We start from the raw sequence: 23,725 nt of genomic DNA, 5'->3' as shown, positions 1-23,725 counted from the left end.
GGTTTCCCTGAAGGGAGGAGAGGAGGGGGGAATCCGGATGTCCAAGGAGTCACTGCTCGGAGGACAGTTTGGCGATCGGAATTAGTCGTCAGAGTTCTTGGTAGCTGTTCCCTAGGCTGATCCCCCTGCCCGATTCCCGTGTGTTACTTACTGGGTTGAGGGGAACGGAAGGGTCTGCCCCTCGCGTGCCCATTCATTCCGCGTCCGCTAGGAGCCTGTCGCCGCCGTAGGTACCAAAGCTGAGTAGGGAAAAGTCGCCGGCCCTCTGGAAACTTAAGGTCTCGTAGGACCCGCTACTTCCTTAAGCAAATACTGAGTACGTATAGGAGATGCACTGTTTTAACAATAGAGATGTAGAGACAACACTGTGGAGGGTGGAATTTGCTTTAGCTCTCCACATCCAACAGGATAAAATTCAGTTTGGTTCGAAGCGCTAGGGCACTGATGTCTACTGAAGCCTCTCCCACCCCTACTTTCTCTTCCTATTATACCAAATTCTTTGCAGTTAATTAATTCAACAAATAATTGTCGAGCATTTTTTTATAAGTCAGGTGGCTAACAGCCAAAGAGAATACGTAGTAAAATAGATGAATCTGTGTGCCCCCCTCAAGTTTTGAGCTTAGTAGGGGGCAGATAAGTAAATGAATACTAGTTGATACCCTGGAACCATGATGCCTGGATTTGATCCCGGCCTTGCTGCTTGAAAAGCTGTGTGAACTTGAGCCAGTTCCACACTCTTATGCTTGCTTACTTGCTGTCAAGAAGGGATGACATTAGATTCTACTAAGATTGTTGCAAGGATTAAATGAATTAGACTTGTAAAGCAATTGAACTGGTGCCTGGCATACAGTAAGCATTCAATAAGTGTTGTCTATTCTATATGATTATGACTTGTGATAAGTGCTGCTGTGAAAACTGATAAAAGAAAATAATAGGGGTGGAGAGAGTGTACTTAGATAAAAGATGAGGGGAAGCTTCTCTAAGGAGGTGACATGGAATATGTGAATGAGCCAGCCATGCTAAGTAGACTCTAAGTCTCTGTGTCTGCCTAGCACTGGAAAACTATATGATTAATCATATTATTTGGACAATGGAGATTACATTATTGAATTTGAAACAAACTTTATGCCATTGATTCATTAGATTTTGGTTTTTGAACCTCAATAAACTGTGCTGATGTAAATAATCCGGCCTATAAGGCCTAACCTTTGCATTTGGACAGCATTCTAATCACCTGAGTTTGGACAGCTCTTGCTGGGGTGAGAGGATGGAGAAAGTAGCCTTTTTTGACTTGGAAAAATTGGTTGTATCAATGAAGGGTGAGCCTCCTGTGTTACTGCCTTTTATTTGTTCTTATCTCCTGAGTGTTCAAGAGCATGTTCATTCTCATTTTCTCTCTTTCTCTCTCTCTCTCTCTCTCTCTCTCATTATGTTGCCTGCTGGTAGAGCCTCTGATAGCTAGAGGCCTTGGGCCAGCATAGACCTAAGAGATAGTTTTTTTGGATTTGGGAATCATGTTTTTGGGGTGACTACCCTTTGTGGGACTTATTCCGCAGATTTCAGTAAAAACAATACCCTTTCAAGACGCCCAAGTTTTTCTGCCTGTGAAAAAACATGCTTTGATGGGTTTTTAGACCCCCCTCCCCCACCCCCGCTGTGCTGTTATGTCCTATAGGATGATGGGTCTATGTTAATCAAGCTGTACCTGAGTATTGACAGGGGTATTAGTCCCATACTTCACATGCTCTTATACCTTCCTGGAAGAAATGGCACAAAATGACAGTATCTGTCTAATTACACTTAGATGTTTTTGGTTTTCTGCAGATGTGGAATTAAATGAACCCAGTGTGCTTTATCGCCATGGAGACCTTGGACAATCACCTGAGCAACTTCATATGTATTCTATTTCAAAGGCATCTATTAGACAACAAAACCTCTCAAATGTGAACTTTAACAGAGGGAAGCTTTAAACAGGCTGTTTAGCACAGGCTCAATTTGAAGAAAGATGTTTTAAATCATTATGGAGGGAATAATAGTACTTTTATCTCAATTGGGCAAACTCTCCAGGTATGTCAGTGAGAATTAAAGGAGGACCCTAATGAAGCTGTGACCCTGAATGAGGCCCAGCTAGGCTCATTCTTGGGTCCCCAGATTGACCCTCAGTCCTCTGAAAGCCACTTTGAAAGCCTTAAAATTGGTCAGATGATGGATGAGTCAGATGATGATTTTAAGGAACTCTGTGCCAGTTTTTTCCAAAGGGTGAAAAAGAATGGCACCAAGGAAGTGTCAGGGGAAAGGAAGGCAAAAAAGGCCTCAAACAGCTCTCAGATAACAAGCAAACTGGAAAGGACCAAACCAGCCGTTACCAAGAGCAGAACTCTTCAAGGCCCTAGGGAGAGGAAAACTCGAATTGGCAGCCAGGCTACAAGGACGAGAAAACAAGGGGTACCCAAGCGGCAAGAGAGTGAACCGGCTCCCCCTGAGAATGGGGAAGGAAGTGCGCCTGCTTCCGCTGTGCTCCCGGAGAGTGCAGGGAGCTCCCAGACAGGTAACCCAGCCCGCAACACTGTCAGAACTTACAGAGAGGAAACCAGAGGTGATTTGTAGTATTTTAAAACTGATATTGGAACATCTTCTGTAAAGAACCAGGTAATACAGTAAATGTTTTTGGCTTTTCAGGCCATATGGTCCCTGTCACAACTCCTCAACTCCCTAGACAATAAGTGAATTAGCTATGTTCCAGCAAAACTTCATTTACAAAAACAGGCAGACAGTGCGAGGACCGTAGCTTGCCAACTCCTGTTTTAAACAACAGTCATAAAAAAATATAACCCCTGTGTGAATTTTCCACATGATTATGTTTGGGGGCCTCTTCCAGTTTCCTATTAATGTTTACATTATATAGTTGACATGAGTTACACGAACATGAAAATAGTGCTGCTTCTCCCATTTTCTCTAAATCATCCCATAATGGGCACCGTAAGAGTTCCAGGAGAATCCTCAGGTCCTTCCTTTCTCCTCCAAATACCTTTTTATTTCCCCTGCCAGTTTTGGGTTTTGTTTGTTCGTTCGTTTTTTGGTTCATCTGTTCAAAGCACCTTTCTTACTGTGCTGTCCTTGATGTACCTAACCATATGCTTAGCATATATTCTTCATGCAAAGCTGAAAACCAGCCTTGCGTATCTAATATGGAACAGTGTCTTTGGGCTCCAGACTTCTGTGTCTCGGTTCTTCTTGCCTTTACTTCCTGATCTTAAATAATACTTTGTACCCAGTGTGGTCAGCATGACCTCTGAATGGAACGGTGGTAAAGACTTAGCTCCCAGAGACGGTTGTAAGGCTTCAGTGATGTTGCTGAAATGTTGGTCCTTCATGTTCCCTCTGAGAGTCTAGCAAAAGGTACGCATGATTTCCACAGAAAACTGCAACCCCACGTATACATGCAAAATTGACATAACGACTTCAGGGGCCTCATGGATCCCCACTGGAGGCCATCACCAAGTTAAAGGAGAACTTCTGACCTAGAAAGATATAAATGTTTGCCATTAATATTTCTTTAATAACAGCTTTATAGAGATCTTCATATTCTGTAAAATTCAGTGTTGAAATACGCAGTTCAGTGGTTTTAGTGTATTCACAGAGTTGTGCAATCATCTCCACAACCCAACTTTAAAACATTTTCATCACCCCCAAATAAACCCTTTATTCATTAGTAGTCACTCTCCATTCCCTCTCTGGTCACAGATATTTATGACAGGTACATTTATATTACCACAAACAGTGAGGTTACCAAGAAATAATGAGTTCTATTCACACTTGAGGGTTAAACCTAAACTAGTTGGTTTAAGGACCCTTATGAAACTTATGTCTAACCTGTATTTGGTGGAAGAGTGTTTTGTTTCTCCACCTGGAATAGACACGTGAATATTTTTCCCCACAGAGGCTGCTCGTAACAGCAACTCCCAGCCCCCTCCTTCCTGTCTGACTGCGATGGTGCCAAGTCCCTCCAAACCCCGAGCGGCCGAGGTGGTCCTACAGCGCATGCAGCAGTTCAAGAGAGCAAACCCCGAGCGTTTGAAACATGCTGTAGAGGGGTGCTCCCTCCAGGCTGCAGTTGAAGAAGACGTCCCAAAGAGTCCTCGAGAGGCAGTGGTGGTGGGGAACGGTATGACGGGAGTTTTCTGTATTCCCAACAGGAATAAGTTCTAACTCTGGAGGAAGGGGAACAGGAAGGAACCAGCCTTCACTGCATTTCTGCTGAGGGTGTGCTCTGCCTGGCATTCTACCTTTGCCATGTTGTGTGGTCTAGCCAGGGAATGAAAGGTCCCTTTGGTTGTTTCTCAATTCCTTTGACAAAGTATCTCTTCCTCTTGTTTTAATTTTGACTTTTTGATTTTTTTCCATACAGAAAAGTCAAAGAATATTTTACAAAAAACCCTGTATATCCTCAACCTAGATTTAACAATTGTTAACATTTTGCCATATTTTTGTTATGTCTCTATAAAGATATTTGTTTCCTCTGTACCTTGTGAAAGTGATAGGTATCATGACACTGTACCCCCAGATTCTCCATAACCACAATAGCATTATCACCTCTAATTCCATAATATTGCCTGGTATTTAATTTGTAGTCAAATTTCCCCAACTATCCCAAGGATAGCTTTTGTAACTGGTATCTGAGATTTGTCAGAAATACAAGTTCGCACATTCTCTTTGGCTGTAGCCAGTAGTCTCTTAAGGTCTAAAACCTAGAACAGTCTTCTTGCCTTGTTTTTGTTTTAATGATACTTTCTGAAAAGTCCAGATAATTGTCTTAAAATTTACCACTTTCTGGATTTGCTTGATTGTTTCTTCATGACGTCATTTAACCCCTTCCTGCAACCTCTGTGTTGCATTATACTGAATAAACTACATGTGTCATTGGCCTCAGGTTAAACACTTTGGCAACAGTGGTTTACGGGTGCTGTGGACCACCCCAAGAAGCACATAATGTCTGGTGGTTCCAGTCTTTATCCCCTAAACAGTATGAATCCTCATCTCTGATGAAAATATATAAAAGGAATAGGAAGAAACTATATTGACAGATCTATGGTGAATGAGCATGTAGTCTCATGGTATTGCATTTGCATATTTCATCTTAGGAAACCTGATGAGTCTCGGGCTACCCCAAAGGTCCACACAGGTAGCAAGGTGACATCTGCTGTGGCATCAGTCCTTTAGCCCTTGAGCATCCAAGGGTTGCAGAGGAATTGCTCAGCCAGTATGTGAGCCCAGTGCTTCCTTACATTTGACTCAGTTGTTTTTCTATATCTTTACATCATACCAAACTGCTCAGGAGAGATAAACCACTGCTTTGCTAAAAAAATTAAAGGGTGGGGAGACACCAAAATAAAGCATGATCCTTTTCTGTCTTTGGTGGAAAGAGGGACAGGTCATTAGTAATATTCAAGAATTGAGAATTTATGAAGTTTTCAGGGCATATCCCTCAGGAACGCCAAGGGTCTGCTTCAGCAATATCAGATGTGACGGTGTGGTGGCAGTAGGCACAGCTACCTTGGGAGCCACCTCAAGGCATTTCACTCTGACCTGGTTCTTCCAGGATGGGCAACAAAAATCGTAGAGATCGTAGCAGTAAGAAAGATTGAACTTTGAAGGAAAAACAGATTTGTTGGAATAGGAGCCTTGTAAACCTGGCATGTCCAAGGCTATAAACCTGGCATGTCCAGTCTAAAGCTGACTTTAGCAGAATTGGAAAAATGAAAGGGAAGTTCTCTAGGACTTGATACTCAAAGAGTGGTCCTGAACCACCAGCATCAGCCTTAGCTGGGAGTTGTTAGGAATTCTGGAGCTCAGTTCTCCACCTAGACCTTTGTAATGTGAACCTTCATTTTAGCCAGGTCCCCAGGTGATTTTTACACACATGAAAGTTTGAGAAGTACTGTTCGAGGAGCCCCTTTTCCTGCTCTACATCACTGGATGGTGCCTGGCATGAGGCAGAGGAGTGCGGGGTCTAGTTTCTCCACAGTGCACCCAGTGTCCTTGTTCTATGAGATCTGACAGATGCACACAGGTCTGAGGATGAGCTCATCCTCATGGACCTTTGTTCCTCTCCACAGGGTCTGGGCCCTGGCTCCCTGCCACAGAGAGCGACAGTGCAGTGGCCTTGGCCCTGCAGCAGGAGTTTGGGCAGGAACGAGCCTCTCCATGTGATGACAGCCTGGAGGAGGAGGGGTTGTTCTTCTGCCAGATCTGTCAAAAGAACCTCTCAGCTATGAACGTGACACGGAGGGAGCAGCATGTGAACTGGTAGGAGCAGCTTAGCTGTCATCTTTCCCACGGGTGTGACCAGGGCCAGGGCCCCTATGGCTAGAATGGTAATCTTGAGATAACCTTACAAGTAGCACTTCAGTGTTGGTGTCAACCTGTCCTTGCTTTTTTAACAGCTTTATTGAGATAACATTCACATACCATACGATTAACCCATTTAGAGTGAACAATGCAATGGCTTTCATTTAGTAATATTCACAGAGTCATGCAGCTGTCACCACAGTCAATTCTGAAATATTTTTGTCACCCCAAAAAGAACACTTGTACCTATTAGCACTCGCTTCCCATTTCCCCTTACCCCAGCCCCTGGCAACAACTACTGTGCTTTCTGTCTCTGTTGATTTGCCTATTCTAGACGTAAGTGGAGTCAAACATTGTGTGGCTTTCATGTGTCGGGCTTCCTTCACTCAGCAGTGTTTTCAAGGTTCCCCCATGTTGTAGCATGTGTCAGTGCTTTCTTCTTTTTTGTGGCTGAATAATATACCATTGTACGGATCGACTACATCTTGTTTATCTACTCATCCATTGATGAACATTTCTATTGTTTCTACCATTCGGATATTGTGACTAGAGCTGCTTTGAACATGCATTTCATGTGTTTGCTGAAGTATCTGTTTTCAGGTCTGTTGGGTATAAATGTAGGAGTGGAATTGCTGAATCAAACAGTGACCCTGTGATTATGTTTAATCTGTTCTTGCTTTCTTCGATCACCTTTGCTAACAGATACCTAAATTCCATATCTGGAGGCTGACTACAGGTTGTATGGAGGGACTGGCTTTGAGGAGACAAGGTTTGGCCCACAGCATGTCCTTGTCGATGTGGAGCCACCAGGGAAGGTGGTTCTCCCGTGTTTACTGTTTTCCTTCAGGTGCTTGGATGAGGCTGAAAAGGCACAGAGACCTGCTGCACCTCAAATCCCCGAATGTCCAATTTGCGGCAAGTCATTTCTCACCCCAAAGAGCAGAATCAGTCACTTGAAAAAGTGTGCAGTGAAGATGGAGGTTGGCCCCCAGCTCCTGCTCCAGGCCGTGCGGCTACAGACAGCTCGGCCTGAGGGGACCTGCGGCACACTGGCACAGGCATCGAGGTGAGTCAGGTGAAAAGGAAAAAAAATCAAAGAAGTACTCTGGTTTGGTTTTTTTTTAAAAAATATAACCTTATGTAGTGTTGGAGGACAAAAGAGCCCTCTTTAATTCTGGAAATGAAACACAAGGAGGAAGTCGGTCATGGTCCCCACAGAGATTGAATAGGGGACAGATTCTGCATCCTGGATGGCTTTGAAATGGTCTGTGCGGGTGTGTCTGTGGAAATGACCAGTTGGACTGGTTTCCTTGAGGTCCTCCCTTTGGAGAATTTTCTACTCCCAAGACCTGGCGGTCAGTGCCCTCTGAAGCAGCTAAGAACTTGGTAATTCCCTTTACCACATCTGTCACGTGTGGTACAGCCTCACTTGCATCACAGTGCAGTCCGATTTTCACACTGTTAATACAGGATTACTCAGCATAGTTCAAGGAGTTGGTGAGACAGAACGATAGGCCTTTAAAAAATATTTGCATGAATTAAATGCTTAAGTGTTAAAATAGGAGGCACTGCTAATGATGTAAGTCTTCAGCATGCAGGCCACAAGCACAAAAGTGGCGGAGGGTCAACCTGGTGCTGCATCACCCCTGCCACTCTGGGTGGCAGAGTAGACCCCAATGTTGTAGGGAACTCAGGTAGCTTTAGCCCTGGACTGCTGTGGGTTTAGAACTTCTTGGACAGCTGTCAAGAGCAAAGGGAATGCCAAGGGCAGTTTGTTTGTCTGGGCCACTGCCTTGAACGCAGGTTCTGAGCGTGGAAGCTGGGTCAGTGTTGAGATGGGGAGCGCAGAGACTGAGCCTGTGCTGGTGACTCTGTCTGCACTTTAGTTACCAGCACTAACTAGCATTGTAGACTTGGAAGCCTAAAGGCTGCGAATAGCCGTTCCCTAAGCCATTACTTGCCTTTTGGCAGGACCACGCTGAAACTACCTACTCAGATAAAATATATCTGCTTTTTAAATATCTCCAAGAAGTGAAACATGATGTTTGAGGGTTCTAGAAGGCTGTTCAAATAGAAAGCTACAAATGGATCTCCTCACTGAGACTTCGAGCCTCCCCTTCCCTGGGGTGTGTGGAACGCTGGGGTAATCATGACTCCCTGGCCAGGGCACATGCGCTGGTCGGAGCACCCCACTCACCTCCACACCCCTCACCTGCCTTTGTCAGGGCCCAGGCCCTGCCTGTTGGGTCCAGAGATGCACTCTACATAGTGGCAGGGCCCTGGGATGTTGCGGTAGCTCCTTTCCCTTTTGGAGGCTGCGGTTATCACGCAGAGTCCCCAGGAAGTTAGAACTGGATTAGGGCTTGCTTTGATCTTCTGAGATGATACCTGAGATTCTGGAGCCATCGCTGGCCCAGTGGAGAGCATGAGCTTTTGTGAAAGCCAAAGGTGTTTCCAGATGCCCCACAGCTGTAGGGAAGGTGATCTTGGGGTTGCTCTTAGTTTCTTTCTCACTTTCACCTTTCTACTTCTTGCCCAGCCTGTTGGGAGTCAGCAGGCAGTCTAGGTTTTCTTCAGCCAGAAAATCTTTCAGTAAATCTCTGAGCCAAATGAGTCACTGTATGTTGGCCCCCGAGCCCGCTGACCGCATTGGTGATCCAAACCGAGAGGCCCTTCCTTCAGGCCTTGGGCAAAGGCACTGCCCTGCAGCCCCTGTGAATCTCTGTAGGAAGGAAGGAATTCTTTCATGGCCAGTGTGTCCAGGACCATCTGAGGGGCATCTGAAGTATCGATGGAAAGAAGCTGGCAGAATCCAGGGTGCTGACATGGAGCCATCGAATGTTGACTCGACTGAAAGGGTCTGGCCACATCTAGGGTGTGCAGGTACAGCACTGCCACCCCTCCCTGGCTGGGCAGAATCACACAGCAGGACCCAGACACTCTTGTGCTTGGACTGAACTGAACTTTTGGCCTAGGATTGTGTGAGCTTGTGTGAGGCACAGAATGAGCACAGTGAATTCCCAGAGCACTTGATCCTCTGTCTGATGGGTTCACATTTACCGCTTTTCTCTTCCCCTAACAGAGGAGAAGGGGTCCGGCCCTCTTTGGTCCAGTGGGGACCACTTCAGGACAGGATGTGCTCACAACTCTGGCTGTCACTAACCTTTCTGTTTGGCTGCCTTTTAAGCTTCAGTAATCAGGTTGGAGGTCTGAAAAGGAAAGGAGCCCCCAACAAGAAGAAGCCACAGAAGAGGCAGAAGGTCAATGAGCCTGAGGTGCCATCCGAGGACCTGCTGGTGGCCATGGCTCTGTCCCGGTCTGAGATGGAGCAGGAGGCTGTGCCTGCGGTGCTCACACTGAGAACTGTTTCTTCAGAGAGGAAAAGACTGTCAACAGGTATATGTGTCCACAAGTGGAGACTCCAGGGGAGCTTTGCCTCACTGCCTCTGGCTGAAGGTTACTGCTGGGCCTCAGGCTATGTGAATGACTCTGTTATTAACTCTCACTTTTCTATCTCTAGAGAAGAAGGGTCGCAAGAAGAAAGCACCCGTTTCCCCACCCCAGTTGTTAGTCCAGGACTCCGAGACCACAGGAAGACAAATTGAAGATCGCGTGGCCCAGCTCTTTGCCGAAGAGGAAGTAGAGTTGTCCAGTACGCCACCACTTCCTGCGAGCAGACTTTTAAAGGAAGAGCTAGAAAAGGCCAGCAGGTGTCTGCAACCACCTGAAGGGAAACAGAACTTTCTATGGGAGGGCAGTGCCCTGACCGGGGCCTGGGCTCTGGAATGCTTCTACACAGCAAGACTGGTGCCTCCCATGGTGCCCCAGCAGTCCACCAAGGTGTGCCCTCCCCTCCAGACACAAGTGGGTGGGCTCTGGGGATAGGTGGGTGTTTGGCAGCTCCAGGATTACACCACTGGGAATCAATAGTTGAGGGACAGGAAGTTCTAGGAGGGGAGGGTATAGGAGGAAGCCCAGGGGTGTCAGCCATAGGGTTTTTCTCTTGGCAGTGACTAGATGGCTCTCCTGGTAAGAACAGGGAGGTCCGCTGGTTCGCAAATGTATTGTGTTCCTGCAGTTTAAAATGCAGAATCCCAGGCCCCTTCCCAGAGATCTGACAGAATCTGCCTGTGAGGCGGCTTAGGAATGAGACAGGCCTGATGCAGATGGTCCTAGAATCAGTGCTTACTTGCTGGAGGCCACTTAGATGACATTACAAGGACAGGGGCTTCCAGGGATCATTCCGCAGGTGTAGATGCCATGGCATGGCCTTTGCCATGACAGAGAGGCCTGCTGACAGTAATGAAGAAAAGATTCCCAGGGTTGCTCTGGGCTGCGGCTGGCACCATCAGGGACCGTCTAGGTGGTGGGTACTGTGGCAGTCACACGGTCCCCCTGGCTTTCGACTTCTTTCAGGGTCTCATGCAGGAGCCCACACTGCCACCAGTGTCACCTGCCCTCCACAGCCCCTGTCCCAGAAACCCATCACCTTCTGCCAGCCAAAGGGAGTACCAGGCCCTGCAGGACCTCGTGGACCTGGCAAGAGAGGGGCTAAGCACCAGCCAGTTGCCCAGCAGTGGGACCCCAGCTGACTTGGGGGGAACTACAGGTGAGACACAGGATGGGACACCTGGGCCAACCCCGCCCTCTGGGCCCTCGCTACCCTGTGGCCAAGGCCATGAAGGCAGCTCAGATTTGAGGTTCTCTGGTGTGTCCCCGTATGATGGGGAGAAAGGGTAGTCTCTGTAGGTGCCTTCATTTTCTTTCTCAAAGGTGAATGTGACACTGGTAAGTATCACCATTTCCTTAAACTTTAACCAAGGGTAGGGCCATTTGTCCAGAGTGAGTGATCAGTGGCCTGTTTATTTTACTGCATGTCTTCCTCTCTGATGGAAGGGGTTAGGGGTAAAAGTGGTTTGTGGGCATCACTTTCACAGAAGTCCAAGGCCCTTCTGGGGTTGATTCAGCCCACAGTTGATGCTCTTTCCCTGGAGGCTGACATTGCAAGGAGGTGATGTTCTTTTAACCTGTGAATTCTCTCAGGGATGGATCTGTTGCCCGGTGGCCTCCCACTGACTGGGTTTGTCCTGCCAGCTGAGGAGCAGCATCCGGAAATGGGCGGTCAGGCTTCGGTAAGGACCTCTCTGTGGGGCCTGGCCCTGCTCCGGCTCTGTAGTCTTGGCTGCTGGTGCTCATCATATGTTCAGTGCAGTCAGCTCACCACCAGCCTTTAGCCCCTTGTAGGAGTCCACTGGCCCCCAGAGAATATTCGAGCTGAGTCAGGCAAGAGCCCACAGAAGCCTCCTGTTCCCCTGGCTGGGACTCTGCCATGAGGCTTTGTCCCTTTTGTCACTGAACTGTGGGGGTAGCTCATTTACCAAGCCCCGGGAGCCTGCTGTCCCTGGGACCCCAGAGGGCCTGTTATTACTCAGCGAGGTTACCTCATTCAGCCGACTACTCTGTGCACTCATTTCTCAGAGTTTCATTCATTCATTCAGGATTCACTCTGCCCCTCCGACATACTGGTCCTGGGCTGCCCACGCCTGGTTGTTCATGTTCTGCGTTGGTGATGAATTGCGTGAGAAATTGGTTTCTTTTAGAGTGGATGTCACCCCATTAGTATGTCAGTATCACATCAAGTTTTCCTGGTGACCATGGCACATAGAGGACTTGGAGCTCCTCTCAGCTGGGTCCCTGAACCATAGGGACTGGGGGGTCCTCATCTGTCACACTGGGCTGGTAAATTTCACAGGGCCACACAACAATGTTTGTGAAACACTAGGCCTGCCACACGTGGTGCTCAGGAGCTGCCACTGCTGCAGCTCCATCTTTTTAGAACACCCATGCCTCTCCATTGCTGGTCCCTCCCATCTTAGGCCAGGGAACTCAGTGTGATAGAGTATTTGAGAAAGAAGTTAGTGTTTTGCTGTTCCATGTTGCTGAATGACTTAAGGTAGCTTAAAGGTGGAACCCAATGTAGGAACCCTATTGAGGAGAGTGCAAGGGTCCTGCCTGGCCACTCTAGCATCATCTCAGTTGGGGAACTGGCACAGTTAGGCAAGTGACAGATGGAAGTGACAGCTCTCCTCCTGTTTCAGCTGCCCCTTGGTTTGCTGGTTGCTGACTTCAGTGCCATGGTCAATAACCCACACCTGAGTGATGTTCAGTTTCAGATGGACAGCGGGGAGGTGCTATATGCGCACAAGTTTGTGCTTTATGCCCGATGCCCACTTCTCATTCAATATGTAAGTACGTAGTGAAGAAGCTGTATCTCCGTGCAGCCTCCTCCATCCCCCTTCTAGCCTCTTTGTCCTTCTGTCTCTCCCTTCCTCTCCCTCTTCCTCTCCCTCTCTGTACTCCCTGTTTCTGCCTCCCTGTTACTCATCACTCTTTGCTCAGGCTGTCTCTTTGTCTTCCTGTTCCCTGAGCTCCTCCCTCCTGAGCCACCTGGCTTTCACTCACCCCATGCTTTCACTCTTCTTGCTCCCTGCTCTCCTCCCACTGTCCTAAACATTTTTTCCTTAGTTGCCATAAGGTTACACTGCTGTGGAGAAGACATGTCTGAGGTTAGGACGTGGTTAGAGGAACTGACCTCAGGATTGGGAAGCATCAGATTTTCTTGTTCTTGACCCATTGAATAAAAATCCTTCCCCCAACCCCAGAATTTCCTTTTTTCTCTATTTGCATAATTATGAAGACTTAAAAGTGACCTCTTTAAAGTTGAGCTGCAGACAGCATGTCTGCGTTGACATGTGTTTGACTTGAATATTGTGTTACTGGAATCCAAGAAACTGCTGTTGGTCTCTCAGAGAGTTTTAGTGCCTTTGGTACATTTTGTCAAAAGGGAACCATCTGGATTCTTGAATATCTATCCCTGATTTGATTTTGAAAACAGACGTTTTATGGTTTAAACTGCAGAATTTCTGGTCATCAGAATGGAGTGACACTGGCTAATGCTTGTTCCTGGGCTGAGGCTGTTTATAAGATTAAAGACTCACAGGACTACCCTCCCCAAGATCATCTGCTTTGTCCCAAGTCATGATTGTTCTGTCAGTAAACATTCCATACTTTATTTCATCCTCAGGTAAACAGTGAAGGCTTCTTTGCTGCAGAAGATGGTGACTTAAGAACCCAGCGCGTCCTGCTGAGTGACGTGAGCACAGAGGCTACCCGTGCATTCCTGCATTATCTCTACACTGCCGACACCGGCCTGCCTCCCCAGCTGGCCCCTGACCTGCGTTCCCTCGCTTGCAGGTCTGCATTGTCAACCATGGCTCTGACATTAACTGACAAGCATTATCAGGTTGATGGCTCATGAGAGGATCGGGGCTGAGTCCCTCTAGTCCTTTTAGTCCCAAGTTTATGCCCAGTGGTGACCTTGAACAAGGCATGTTGATAGGAAACCTGGCCAGAAATGGACTCTGCAGGAGAGCCAAGGCTTATTGAAGAGTTCTCTCCTGAGTCTTGTGGCTTTTAGCTCCTTGGGTGTGATGAGAGGGTGGCCCTAAGACTTAGCTTCAGCTCCCTGCAAACACTGCCACTCCTCGATTGCTCTACCACTGAGGTTAAACAGTATCAGTCCTTTCCCAGGTCCTGGAAAACATAAGTGGGTAGTAGGCTTAGTCCACTTCCCATGAATTTGCACCTATCCAGCTTGTCCACATAAGTATCTTAGGAGAGGTGCCAGGTAGCTCAGCAAAAAAAGATGTTCTACCTCCTGACAAGTTGCGAGGGCCTCTGGAATAAAAAGCCTTGTTCATCCAAGGACATGTCATTCCTCAGATTCATTTTTCTTTCTCTCTCTCTTTATGTTTTTAATCCTCACCTGAGGACATGCTTTCATTTATTTTAGAGAGGAAGGGAGAGAGAGAGGGAAGAGAGAGAAACATCGACATGAGAGAGAAACACCAATTGGTTGCCTCCCATACGTGTCTCGACCAGAGACTGAGCCTGCAACCCAGGCATGTGCCTTGACTGGGGATCGAACTCTTAACCTTTTGGTGTATGGGATGATGCTCCAACCAACTGAACCACCCAAGCAGAGCCCTCAGATACACTCTCAGGAAAGGATTGGTTCAGCTTCTAGAGTTTTAAATGTACTGATTAGACCACAGAGCCTTCAAGCAGGTGACAGGTTGACACATTCATTGGCCTGGGCTAACCTATGACAGGTTTAGCAGGCTTTGGTTTGCATTGGTCACAGTGCTTTGGGTACCTCTCAAGGCAACATGAGCTCCCCAGTTTTGCAGCACCACCAGTTGCTGTTATCTGAAGCTCAGCCTGATGTACCCCTTCCTGTTTGTGCAGTGGAGTTATTGAGCTTTGCCTTAACGTCTCACCAGTCTCTATTTCTAGAACTGAGTGGCCTGGGGTGTTGCACATGCATCCTAGTTGCAGGAGAGCAGGGAGAAGGCCAGGACTGAGTCACAGTTGTCCTGACTATGAGGACTTTCATTCTAACTCTTTCCTATGCCAGGGGCACTGGGCTGCAGCCTCTGTGCAGGATGGTGATGATGCTTGATGTTTCCTGTTGCAGGTTTGGTGTGAGTGAGCTTGCTCACCTGTGCAGACAAGCATCTGTTGTGATGGATTCAGGGGGCAGACAATGGAAGGAGAAGGAAGATGAGGCTTGTGAAAGCAGAGCAGAGAACTTCCAAGAACTCTTAAGATCAATATGGGTAGATGAAGAGGAGGAAGCAGAAGCCCTGTTGAAATCCGAGGGCCTTGAAGAAGATAAAGAAAAGGTCAATGAAGCAGAAATGGAAGAAATTTACGAATTCGCAGCCACTCAGCGAAAGATGCTCCAGAGAGAAAGAGGTCCAGAGATTGAGGTGGAAACTAACCAGCTTGGGCAAGATGGTCCAGGTTCTGGGCAAATCCTAGCAAGCATCCAGGTTAAAGAACAGTTAGAAAATGCAGAACAGATGGAATCATCTGGGCAGGGCAGAGATGAAGCCCTAGCCAAAAAGAAAAATGTGGGACAGCCCATGTTCTTGCCACTCAAGGGCCAGTGTTCAGATGGGGAGGAGGAAGCAGAGGCGCCAAAGGAAGCACTGGATCGTACTAGCTCCTCTAGCCCTTCCCAGGGCTGCTCGGCAGAGAGAAAGGAAGGATCTTTTTTGTACTCAGTTGATGTCAATAATTATAAGCAGCCCTTTTTATCAACTCCAGGAAGATACCCTGAACCATCCCAAATAACAAGTGATCGTGAGAGAGGCAATGGCACTGGCAGAGAAAGTGTGGGGGAGAGCTTCCATCCCACCACCTGCCAGCAGGCACCTCCGTCATATCCATTCTTCTTCCCGTCACAGCCTCCTCCAGTCAGGAGTCCCTGCCAACCACACACTCACCCTCATCGCACAGGTGACTTGTCCCTACCAACACCACAATCACAGGGCAGAGCTTCCAGGGCGGCCCCCCAGGACTCACCATTGAAGCAAAAGAGGAGCCAGAGCCTTCTCACACAACTTAACCACCCAGGCCACGAGAAAGGTGCAGAACATGGTTCCATGTTGGAATACAGAAATGAAGGAGTCTTGATCTCGCCAGAAAAGTCTCCATCCATTGACCTAACTCAGGCAAAACCTGGCCATTGGAGCTCCAGATCTCAGAATTCTCTATCTAGTGTGAACAGAGAAGATGAGATTATCCTTTTATTGGATTCCGATGAAGAGCCAGAGCCAGAGCCAGAACAAACCAAAATAAAGCCAGTTTTTAATGGTTCCCTGGAAGAGGGGAAAGTTCTAGAAGTTAGCCCCAAGTTCTCTGACCTGTTCTCCATCATTGACGTTGATGCAGATCAGGAACCTCCCCAAAGCCCACCAAGGAAAGAGGCCACAGTGCAGCAGGAAGAGGGGCGGCTGTCAAGGAACCAGGGCTGTGTGGGTGGCAGAGGGACCCCCCAGCTGTTCTGTAGCCCTGTGAGCAGCCCCGACAAGGACAGCACCACAGACACCTCGTGGCTGGTGCCCGCCACCCCACTTGCCAGCAGAAGCCGCGACTACTCATTGCAGACCCAAACCATGGGCCTCAGGTCTAGGCCTTCAGGATATGAAAAGGCTCAGCTCAAGCCCAGGACCCCAGTAGAAAACAGGGATGGACCCAGCGCCACTAATAAGTTTTCAGTAATTGTGCCTCAGATATCGTCACCCTGCCTGGTCCCTGTCAATCCTAGAAGTCCTTCCAGTCCCCACCCCAGGAGCCACAAGCACTTTTCTCTGCTAGCTCCCTGTCCGACGTCGGGAGCCCTCACTGACTTAACTGGGCAGTTCCAGAAGCGCTCGCTGCCTAGGCTGAGCCTGCCGAATCAGGCCACAGCGAATGAGGTGGTGGAGGTGGAGGACAGTGAAGATGAGCAGGAGGTGGCTTCCCCTCAGGCGAGCAGCAGCCCCATGCTGGACAGCGGCCCCCCCATTCCAGCTGATGACTGCTGTTGGCATGCTGAGCCCCTCTCACCGATCCCAATTGACAGTTTGAACCTTGAGCGGACTGGCCCCCTGAGCACCAGTAGCCCAGGTGGTAGGGTGGGGGAGGCCCCAGACAGTGGTGGCTGCCACTCCCCTGTATTCTTGGGCACCACCCCCATCCGAGGAAGCTGCATTGGCCAAAGGAAGTCTCAAGAGAAGTCCCCTCAGGCCAGCTCCCCTGGGAGCAGCAGGCTGAGCTTCTTGAAATCACCGCTGTGGGATGATTGGGATGGAGAAGAACAGAAGTCTCCAGAGGTTCTTTCTCTGGCCCAGACACCAAAAGCTGATCGAGGTCAAAAATCAGAAGGCTTAGAGAAGCCAAGTGAGTAGAGGAGAGAGTTGTTTATCTTTGACATTCTTTTACAGTAATGGCCCAGGTGGAAATCAGTAATGACAACATGAGGTGGCAGGGCTGAAAGGCCTGCTGATCTGTGACAAGCCCCTTTCTTGCCTTCCAGATCCCTCTCCACAGTTGAGGGAGAATAGGCTTACTATCAAACACATACTTCTTAGCTAGTAAATCTGGGCTTTCTAAGCTTGCCTGGGCCCTACAGGCAAAAGTGTCACCTGGGCACTTATTAAAAGTGCCTGCCTGGGGACCCTGCTCCAGATTACTGAACCAGCACCTCTGAGAGGCCAAGGTGCACACCTCAGGTGTGTCTTAAGATTGGGCAAGTGCAGTTCCTTAAAAAATAAAACCTAGAATTGCCATTATGACCCAGCAGTTCCACTCCTACATATACATCCAAAAGAATTAAAACCAGGACTCAAACAGATCCTTGTTCACAAATGTTTACAGCAGCTCTATTCACAATAGCTAAAAGGTGGAAACAACCCAAATTTCCCACAACTGATTGAGTAGATGTATAAAATATGCGCTATCCAAAAAGTGGAATATTTTTCAGCCATAAAAAGGAATGAAGAACTGACACATGATGTAACATGGATAAACCTTGAAAACATTATGCTAAGTGAAAGAAGTCAGTCACAAAAGACCATATATTTTATTATTCCATTTATATAAAACAACCAGAACAGTCAAATCCATAGAGATAGAAAGCAGGTTATTGGTTGCTGGGGTATAGGAGAGAAGGAGGTGCTTGCTACCTACGGGATTTCCTCTGGGGGCCGGTGGGGGGCGGGGGACGGTTAAAACATTTCCAATTAGATAGAGGTGGTTGTTACACAACACTGAGTATACTAAGTGCCACTGAATTACTTTAAAATTTTATTATGTGAATATTAACTTAAAAACAAATGGGGCTGTGAGAGAGGCCTGTTATGGGTCTCAGTCCATCCTCGGTGGAGGATGCCACGTCCCAGCTCAATTCAGTCAAAGGGGAGAATCAAAGCACCTAGTATAGGCCGTCAAGGTGCTGCCCCCTTTCCCAGGGGGCAGATCCAGGGAGAGCCAGGAATGGCAGAGGCACTGAGCTGTGACTGGTAACGGGGAAGCAAAGCTTATGGACAGAGTGCCTGTGACCTGGTGTTTCATTTTCTTTTAGAATTCTAGACCAATTGGGCATCACTGATCAGCACTTTCAGCCTTGAGTGGGCATCAGAATTGCCTGAGAGCTTCTTAAAACATATGTGGCCAGGCCCCATCCCAGAGTTTCTGCTTCAGGAGGTCTGGGGTGCGGCCAAGAATTTGTATTTCTAACCGGTACCCAGCTGATGCCATGAGAACCACTACAGGAGACTTTAGACCAGAGGCCTTAGTCTGAATTTGAGATGTGCTTTAAGGGGTGATGAACTCTATGAAATTATATAAAGAATTTTGTGCATATTTCAGGAGACAGAGCCTACTATTTTCATTGGAGTCTCAAAGGGCTCCAAGGTCATAAAATAGGATAAGAACCAAAGTCCATCTTTTCCTAATTGTCCCATTTATCTTTTTTTAAGTATATTTTATTGATTTTGGTATTACAGTTGTCCCATTTTTTTTCCTCCCCTTTATTCCCCACTGCCCTGCACCCCCTGCACCAGCATCCCCCGCCCGGCTTAGTTCATGTCCATGGGTCGCATAGATGTTCTTTGGCTTCTCTATTTCCTATACTATTCATAACCTCCCCCTGTCTATTTTGTACCTGGCATTTATGCTTCTTGTTCCCTGTACCTTTTTGTCCATTGTCCCCCTCCTCCTTCCCACTGATAATCGTCTGTGTGATCCCCATTGCTGTGATTCTGTTCCTGTTCTAGTTGTTTGCTTAGTTTGTTTTGTTTTTGTTTATTTTTTTGTTTATTTTTAGGTTCAGTTGTTGATAGTTTGTTTTCATTTTACTGTTAATAGTTTTGATCTACTTTTTCTTAGATAAGATCTTTTAACAGTTCATATAATAAGGGCTTGGTGATATGAACTCCTTTAACTTGACCTTATCTGGGAAGCACTTTATCTGCCTTTCCGTTCTAAACGATAGCTTTGTTGGATGGAGTAATCTTGGATGTAGGTCCTTGCCTTTCATCACTTTGAATACTTCTTGCCAGCCCCTTCTTGCCTGCAAGGTTTCTTTTGAGAAATCAGCTGATAGTCATGGGAACTCCTTTGTAAGTAAATGTCTCCCTTTTTCTTGCTGGTTTTAAGATTCTCTCCTTATCTTTAATCTCTGGTAAAGTAATTATGATGTGTCTTGGCCTGTTTCTCCTTGGGTCCAGCTTCTTTGAAACTCTCTGAGCTTCCTGGACTTCCTGGAAGTCTATTTCCTTTGCCAGATTGGGGAATTTCTCCTTCATCATTTTTTCAAAGAAGTTTCCAAAGAGTTCTTCCTCTTCTTCTGGTATCCCTATGATTTGGATGTTGGAGCGTTTAAAGTTGTCCTGGACATTCCTAAGCCTCTCTTCATTGTTTTTTCAATTCTTGTTTCTTCATTCTGTTCTAATTGAATATTTATCTCTTTCTTCTGCTCCCAATCATTTATTGGAGTTCCGGTTTCCTTCCCTTTACTGTTGGTTCCCTGTATATTTTTCTTTATTTCACTTTGCATAGCCTTCATTTTTTCCTCCATTTTGTGACCATGCTCAGCCATTTCTGTGAGCATCCAGATTACCAGTGTTTTGAACGCTGCATCTGATAGGTTGGCTCTCCTCATTGCTTAGTTCTATTTTTGGAGTTTTGGTATGTTCTTTCATTTGGGCCATATTTCTTTCTCTTGACACAGCTGTTATGATGTAAGGGGCGGAACCTGAGGTATTTGCCAGGGTAGGGCAACCGCTTGGCTGCATTGTGGTGCTGTATGTGGGGGAGGGGTCCGAGAGGGAACAATTCTGCTTGCTCAGCTCTCCCCCGGCTTTCAGTCACCTCTCCTGCTACCCAAAAGCAAACTGGGCCCTTCTGGTGCTGATTCCCAGGTGGGTGGGTTTGCGTACGTTATAGGACCCTGTGGGTCTTTCCAACAGACACCCTTGTGAGGCTGGGAGTTTCTGTCACTGCCACAATCCCCACACATTTTTACAGCCAGAGGTTTTGAGACTTCAGTTTCCCGTGCTGGAACCCTGGGTCTGCCTTGCAGTCTGTCTTGCTCCCCAGTTTTACCTCCTGGTTTATCTGCATGCGTAGGTGGGACTGCCAGGGGCCAGCTCATGCACCTAGTCCTCTAGCCTCTGCCTTGCCACATGTCCTCTCCGCCCCAGCTGCCTGTCTCTGCCCTTCCTACCAGTCTGGACAAATGTTTCTTCTCTTAACTCCTTGGTTGTCGGACTTCCATGCAGTTTGATTTTCTGGCGGTTTTGTTTTTTGTTTTTAAGTTTGTTGGCCTTTTTTGGTTGTGCGAGGAGGCAAAGTATATCAACCTACACCTCCATCTTCCCATTTATTTTTAAAATGCCCATTTCTTTTTTTTTTAAATAATAGCTTTATTGAGACATTTTTACATACCATAAAATTTACCCTTTTAAAGTATACCATTCAGTGGTTTTTAATATACTCAATGTTCTGCAACCATCACCACTAATTCCAGAACATTTATAACAGCCAAGAAATAAATCCTGTACTTACTAGCAGTCACTGTCATTGTCCCATCACGCCAGCCGGTGGCAGCTACTCCTCTGCTTCTGTGCCATTCACACAGCATCAGCATTGCACAAGGCCACCATGGCCCTCATATGCTGAGTGACGTTTTCTAACAGGAAGACATGATACCAGAGGTAAACGGTGAAGGGGTGGACATCACTGCTCTCATGGAGCAAATGGGACTGGGCTTCCTTCAAGTGCATCCTTCTTTTGCTTACACTAATGTTGGAAAAGGTAAATGCAGGTCCCTCCTACTGAACCATGTGTTTCTTTTGTTCTACCTAGAAGGTGCTAATTGGAGGAAGAACTTGCCCCCAAAAGTACCCATAACGCCAATGCCACGGTATTCCATCATGGAGACCCCAGTACTAAAGAAGGAACTGGATAGGTTGGTAGTGTTCTTGAAGGCTTGCTTATTAGTGGTCCCCTCCCTCTTGCAAGTGACTAGGCTTAGTGCAGCTGGGAATTGTAGGACCTGCCACCAAATCTATCCTGGGCTCTGGTTTGGGGGCTTCTGTGGGGAGGGGTCATGTGTGCCTGCCAGCTCTTCACATGCTGTTCCTCAAATTACCCAGGCTCCAAGAAGCTAAGAAATGAGACTCCTCCAGGTTACACATCAGGCGACAGGTCCCCATGTGTCACGTGGGTGGAGATGGGACGCTGGCCTTAACAATCTAAGTAAGAAGACATGATTTTTTTAAGAGAACACCAAAACTAATATATCCTAATGAATGCTGTACTTCACATTGGGCTCGGCAAAGTCATCGCCACCACCACTGATTGCCTAGAACATGGGAAATGGCCTTTCTGGAATATTCTTCAGAGTAAGCTCAATTGGCACACAGGATAAACACTAATCTCTGAATGGTCATAGAAGTCAGGCATTTAGGATTTCAGTTACACAAAGCCATGAATTGGTAGACACTCTTGCTGAAATTCACCTGTCTCTCCATTCAGGTTTGGGGTGCGCCCTCTGCCCAAACGCCAGATGGTCCTGAAACTGAAGGAGATATTCCAGTACACTCACCAGACGCTGGAGTCAGACTCCGAGGATGAGAGTCAATTCTCACAGGTGCCTCTGGAGGCTTCTCGCAGCCATACCCATGCCACCAAAACCTCCAAGGAATCAAAGGCAGCTGGCCGTGCCAGGCTGGAGGCCCCTTCTGACCCTACTCCCCAAAGGTCCAAGGGACCAGCTAAGTCTAAGGGCACACGACATCAGAAGCAGCAGCCTGGTGGAAGCATTCCTCGCGTGTCACCAGCCAAAGAGCTGCCTCTAGGCCCTGATGATGATGCCCAGCTCCCAGCCTCCCAGGAATCCACGGCCACTTCTGTGGACAGCAGTGACAGTTCCTTAAGCTCACAGAGGTAACCAGATCAAAGGAGAGGGCCAGTGGCTTCATAGGTCCTCTGACCAGTGGGTCCGGGAGTCGGCATAAGTGAAGCCTGATTGCCAGTGTTCAGAAACCCCAGTTGTCTTCTGGGCTTGAACTACAGGAAATCCAGATGGGGTTCAAGGGCAGCCCCCTGTGGTCCTGCTGAGCAGTCTTTTGGAGCTCCCACACCCCTCAACCCACAGGACGCTTCCTTGAGTGGGGCCAGCCCCGTATGTCTTCTTGGTGGGGGTCTGATGCCATCAATGGAAGTTTCTGACTGAGGACAAGATCCTGCTCAGGCGGCAGCTAGAGTGCCAGGGATACAGCACTGCGGGGGTCATCCATGCCATGTGCAAGGCTTCTCAGGGGACCTAGAAACATTCCTTTCTTCAAAAAAGCTCCTGGTCTTGGCGGGGAGTGGGGGGAGCTGGAAAGAAGGTGTGTCACAAAAATTAATATCTGGTTCTTTTCAGTTCTTCCAGTGAGTTTGGAGTGGCCTTTGAGTCTGTAGGAGAAGATGAGGAGGGTGAGAAGGGGGTCAGTGCTTCGCAGGCAGCTGTCCAGGCAGTGGATACGGAGGAGGCAGTGAGACGCTACATCCGCTCCACACCAGCCCTCTACCGCAAGGTCCTGCTGTACCAGCCCTTTGAGCTGTCGGAGCTGCAGGCGGAGCTGAAGCAGCAAGGCATCCGCATGGCCACAGGGAAGCTGCTGGATTTCCTGGACACCAACTGCATCACCTTCACCACTGCTGCGGCCCGGAAGGAGAAGTTTGAGAGGAAGAGGCGGCAGCCCATGGGCAAGAAGAGGAGGGGCAGAACAGACCGGCCCATTCCCCGCTCCCCGCCCATGGCTGTCAGCAGCGTGTGAGGGTTTGTGGCCCCTTTGGCAAGCCAGGCCTCCACACATGTTTCTGGGCCTTGGGACCACATCTCCTCCCCCTGCGAAAGTGATGGTGGTACTGACATGGATCAGCTTCTTTCCCACTCTGTTTCCTGGAGTGGTATTTGGAATGTGCCACCCACTGGATTTAGGGCCCTTGGTTCCTCCCTCTGTCGGTGCCAACTGTTTGTCTCCCTTTAACCCTGTTTGTGTTTCAGGCCAGAAGGGCAGTGTCTTGACGCATCTTTTGCTCTTTACATCCATCAGCTGCAGTATGTCCTTCCCTGAGATGGATGTCCAGCCTGCCCCCTCAGTCTTCTCAGCACTTGTGCTGTAGCCCCGGCCTCCGCTGGCAGACCAGATATCCACAGACCGCTTGTTCTACCATGTACCAGGTGTTCTGCTGGCCCAGCTGTTCTGCCTAGACACCTGTCATTGTCACCAGCAGTCTCCAGACTGGACAGTGCAGAAGGGCCCAGCACAGCTCTGAAATCCCCAGAACAAGCATGTTCTTTGTGACCTGGTTGAGTTGGTGTGTGTTAAAGCTGCCTCCAGCCTCAGGAGCGGTGTGGAACACGGGTAAGGCGCGGAAGAGAAGAATTTGGGTCTACACACCTTGTGACTGTCTTGTCTGTTTTAAATTCAGT

General features: G+C 47.9%; 1 protein-coding gene across 1 annotated transcript; it reads left to right on the top strand.

Annotated features, from left to right (window-relative positions):
- Positions 1–23,721, top strand: SLX4 (SLX4 structure-specific endonuclease subunit). Its single transcript, XM_054589508.1, has 15 exons — positions 1–316; positions 1,825–2,548; positions 3,941–4,165; positions 6,117–6,306; positions 7,196–7,414; positions 9,536–9,744; positions 9,869–10,188; positions 10,765–10,957; positions 11,392–11,480; positions 12,447–12,593; positions 13,433–13,602; positions 14,885–17,136; positions 21,106–21,208; positions 21,778–22,188; positions 22,670–23,721. The coding sequence occupies exons 2-15, from the start codon at positions 2,203–2,205 to the stop codon at positions 23,064–23,066; spliced, it is 5,271 nt and encodes a 1,756-aa protein (XP_054445483.1). The 5' UTR covers positions 1–316; positions 1,825–2,202; the 3' UTR covers positions 23,067–23,721.
- The last annotated feature ends 4 nt before the right edge of the window (positions 23,722–23,725 follow it).

This window comes from Pteronotus mesoamericanus, unplaced genomic scaffold, assembly GCF_021234165.1.
Source record: "Pteronotus mesoamericanus isolate MK-2021 breed Mesoamerican mustached bat unplaced genomic scaffold, CSHL_Meso_final scaffold_167, whole genome shotgun sequence".
NCBI lineage: Eukaryota > Metazoa > Chordata > Mammalia > Chiroptera > Mormoopidae > Pteronotus > Pteronotus mesoamericanus.
This window is presented reverse-complemented; position numbering and strand designations above follow the sequence as displayed.

Bases quoted from the DNA above. Each gene is read 5' to 3' on its own strand.
- SLX4 (XM_054589508.1), top strand. From the start codon at position 2,203: ATGATGGATGAGTCAGATGATGATTTTAAGGAACTCTGTGCCAGTTTT. The intron at 10,958-11,391 runs GTGAGACACAGG...GAATTCTCTCAG, and splicing joins TGACTTGGGGGGAACTACAG to GGATGGATCTGTTGCCCGGT. The intron at 12,594-13,432 runs GTAAGTACGTAG...TTTCATCCTCAG, and splicing joins GCCCACTTCTCATTCAATAT to GTAAACAGTGAAGGCTTCTT.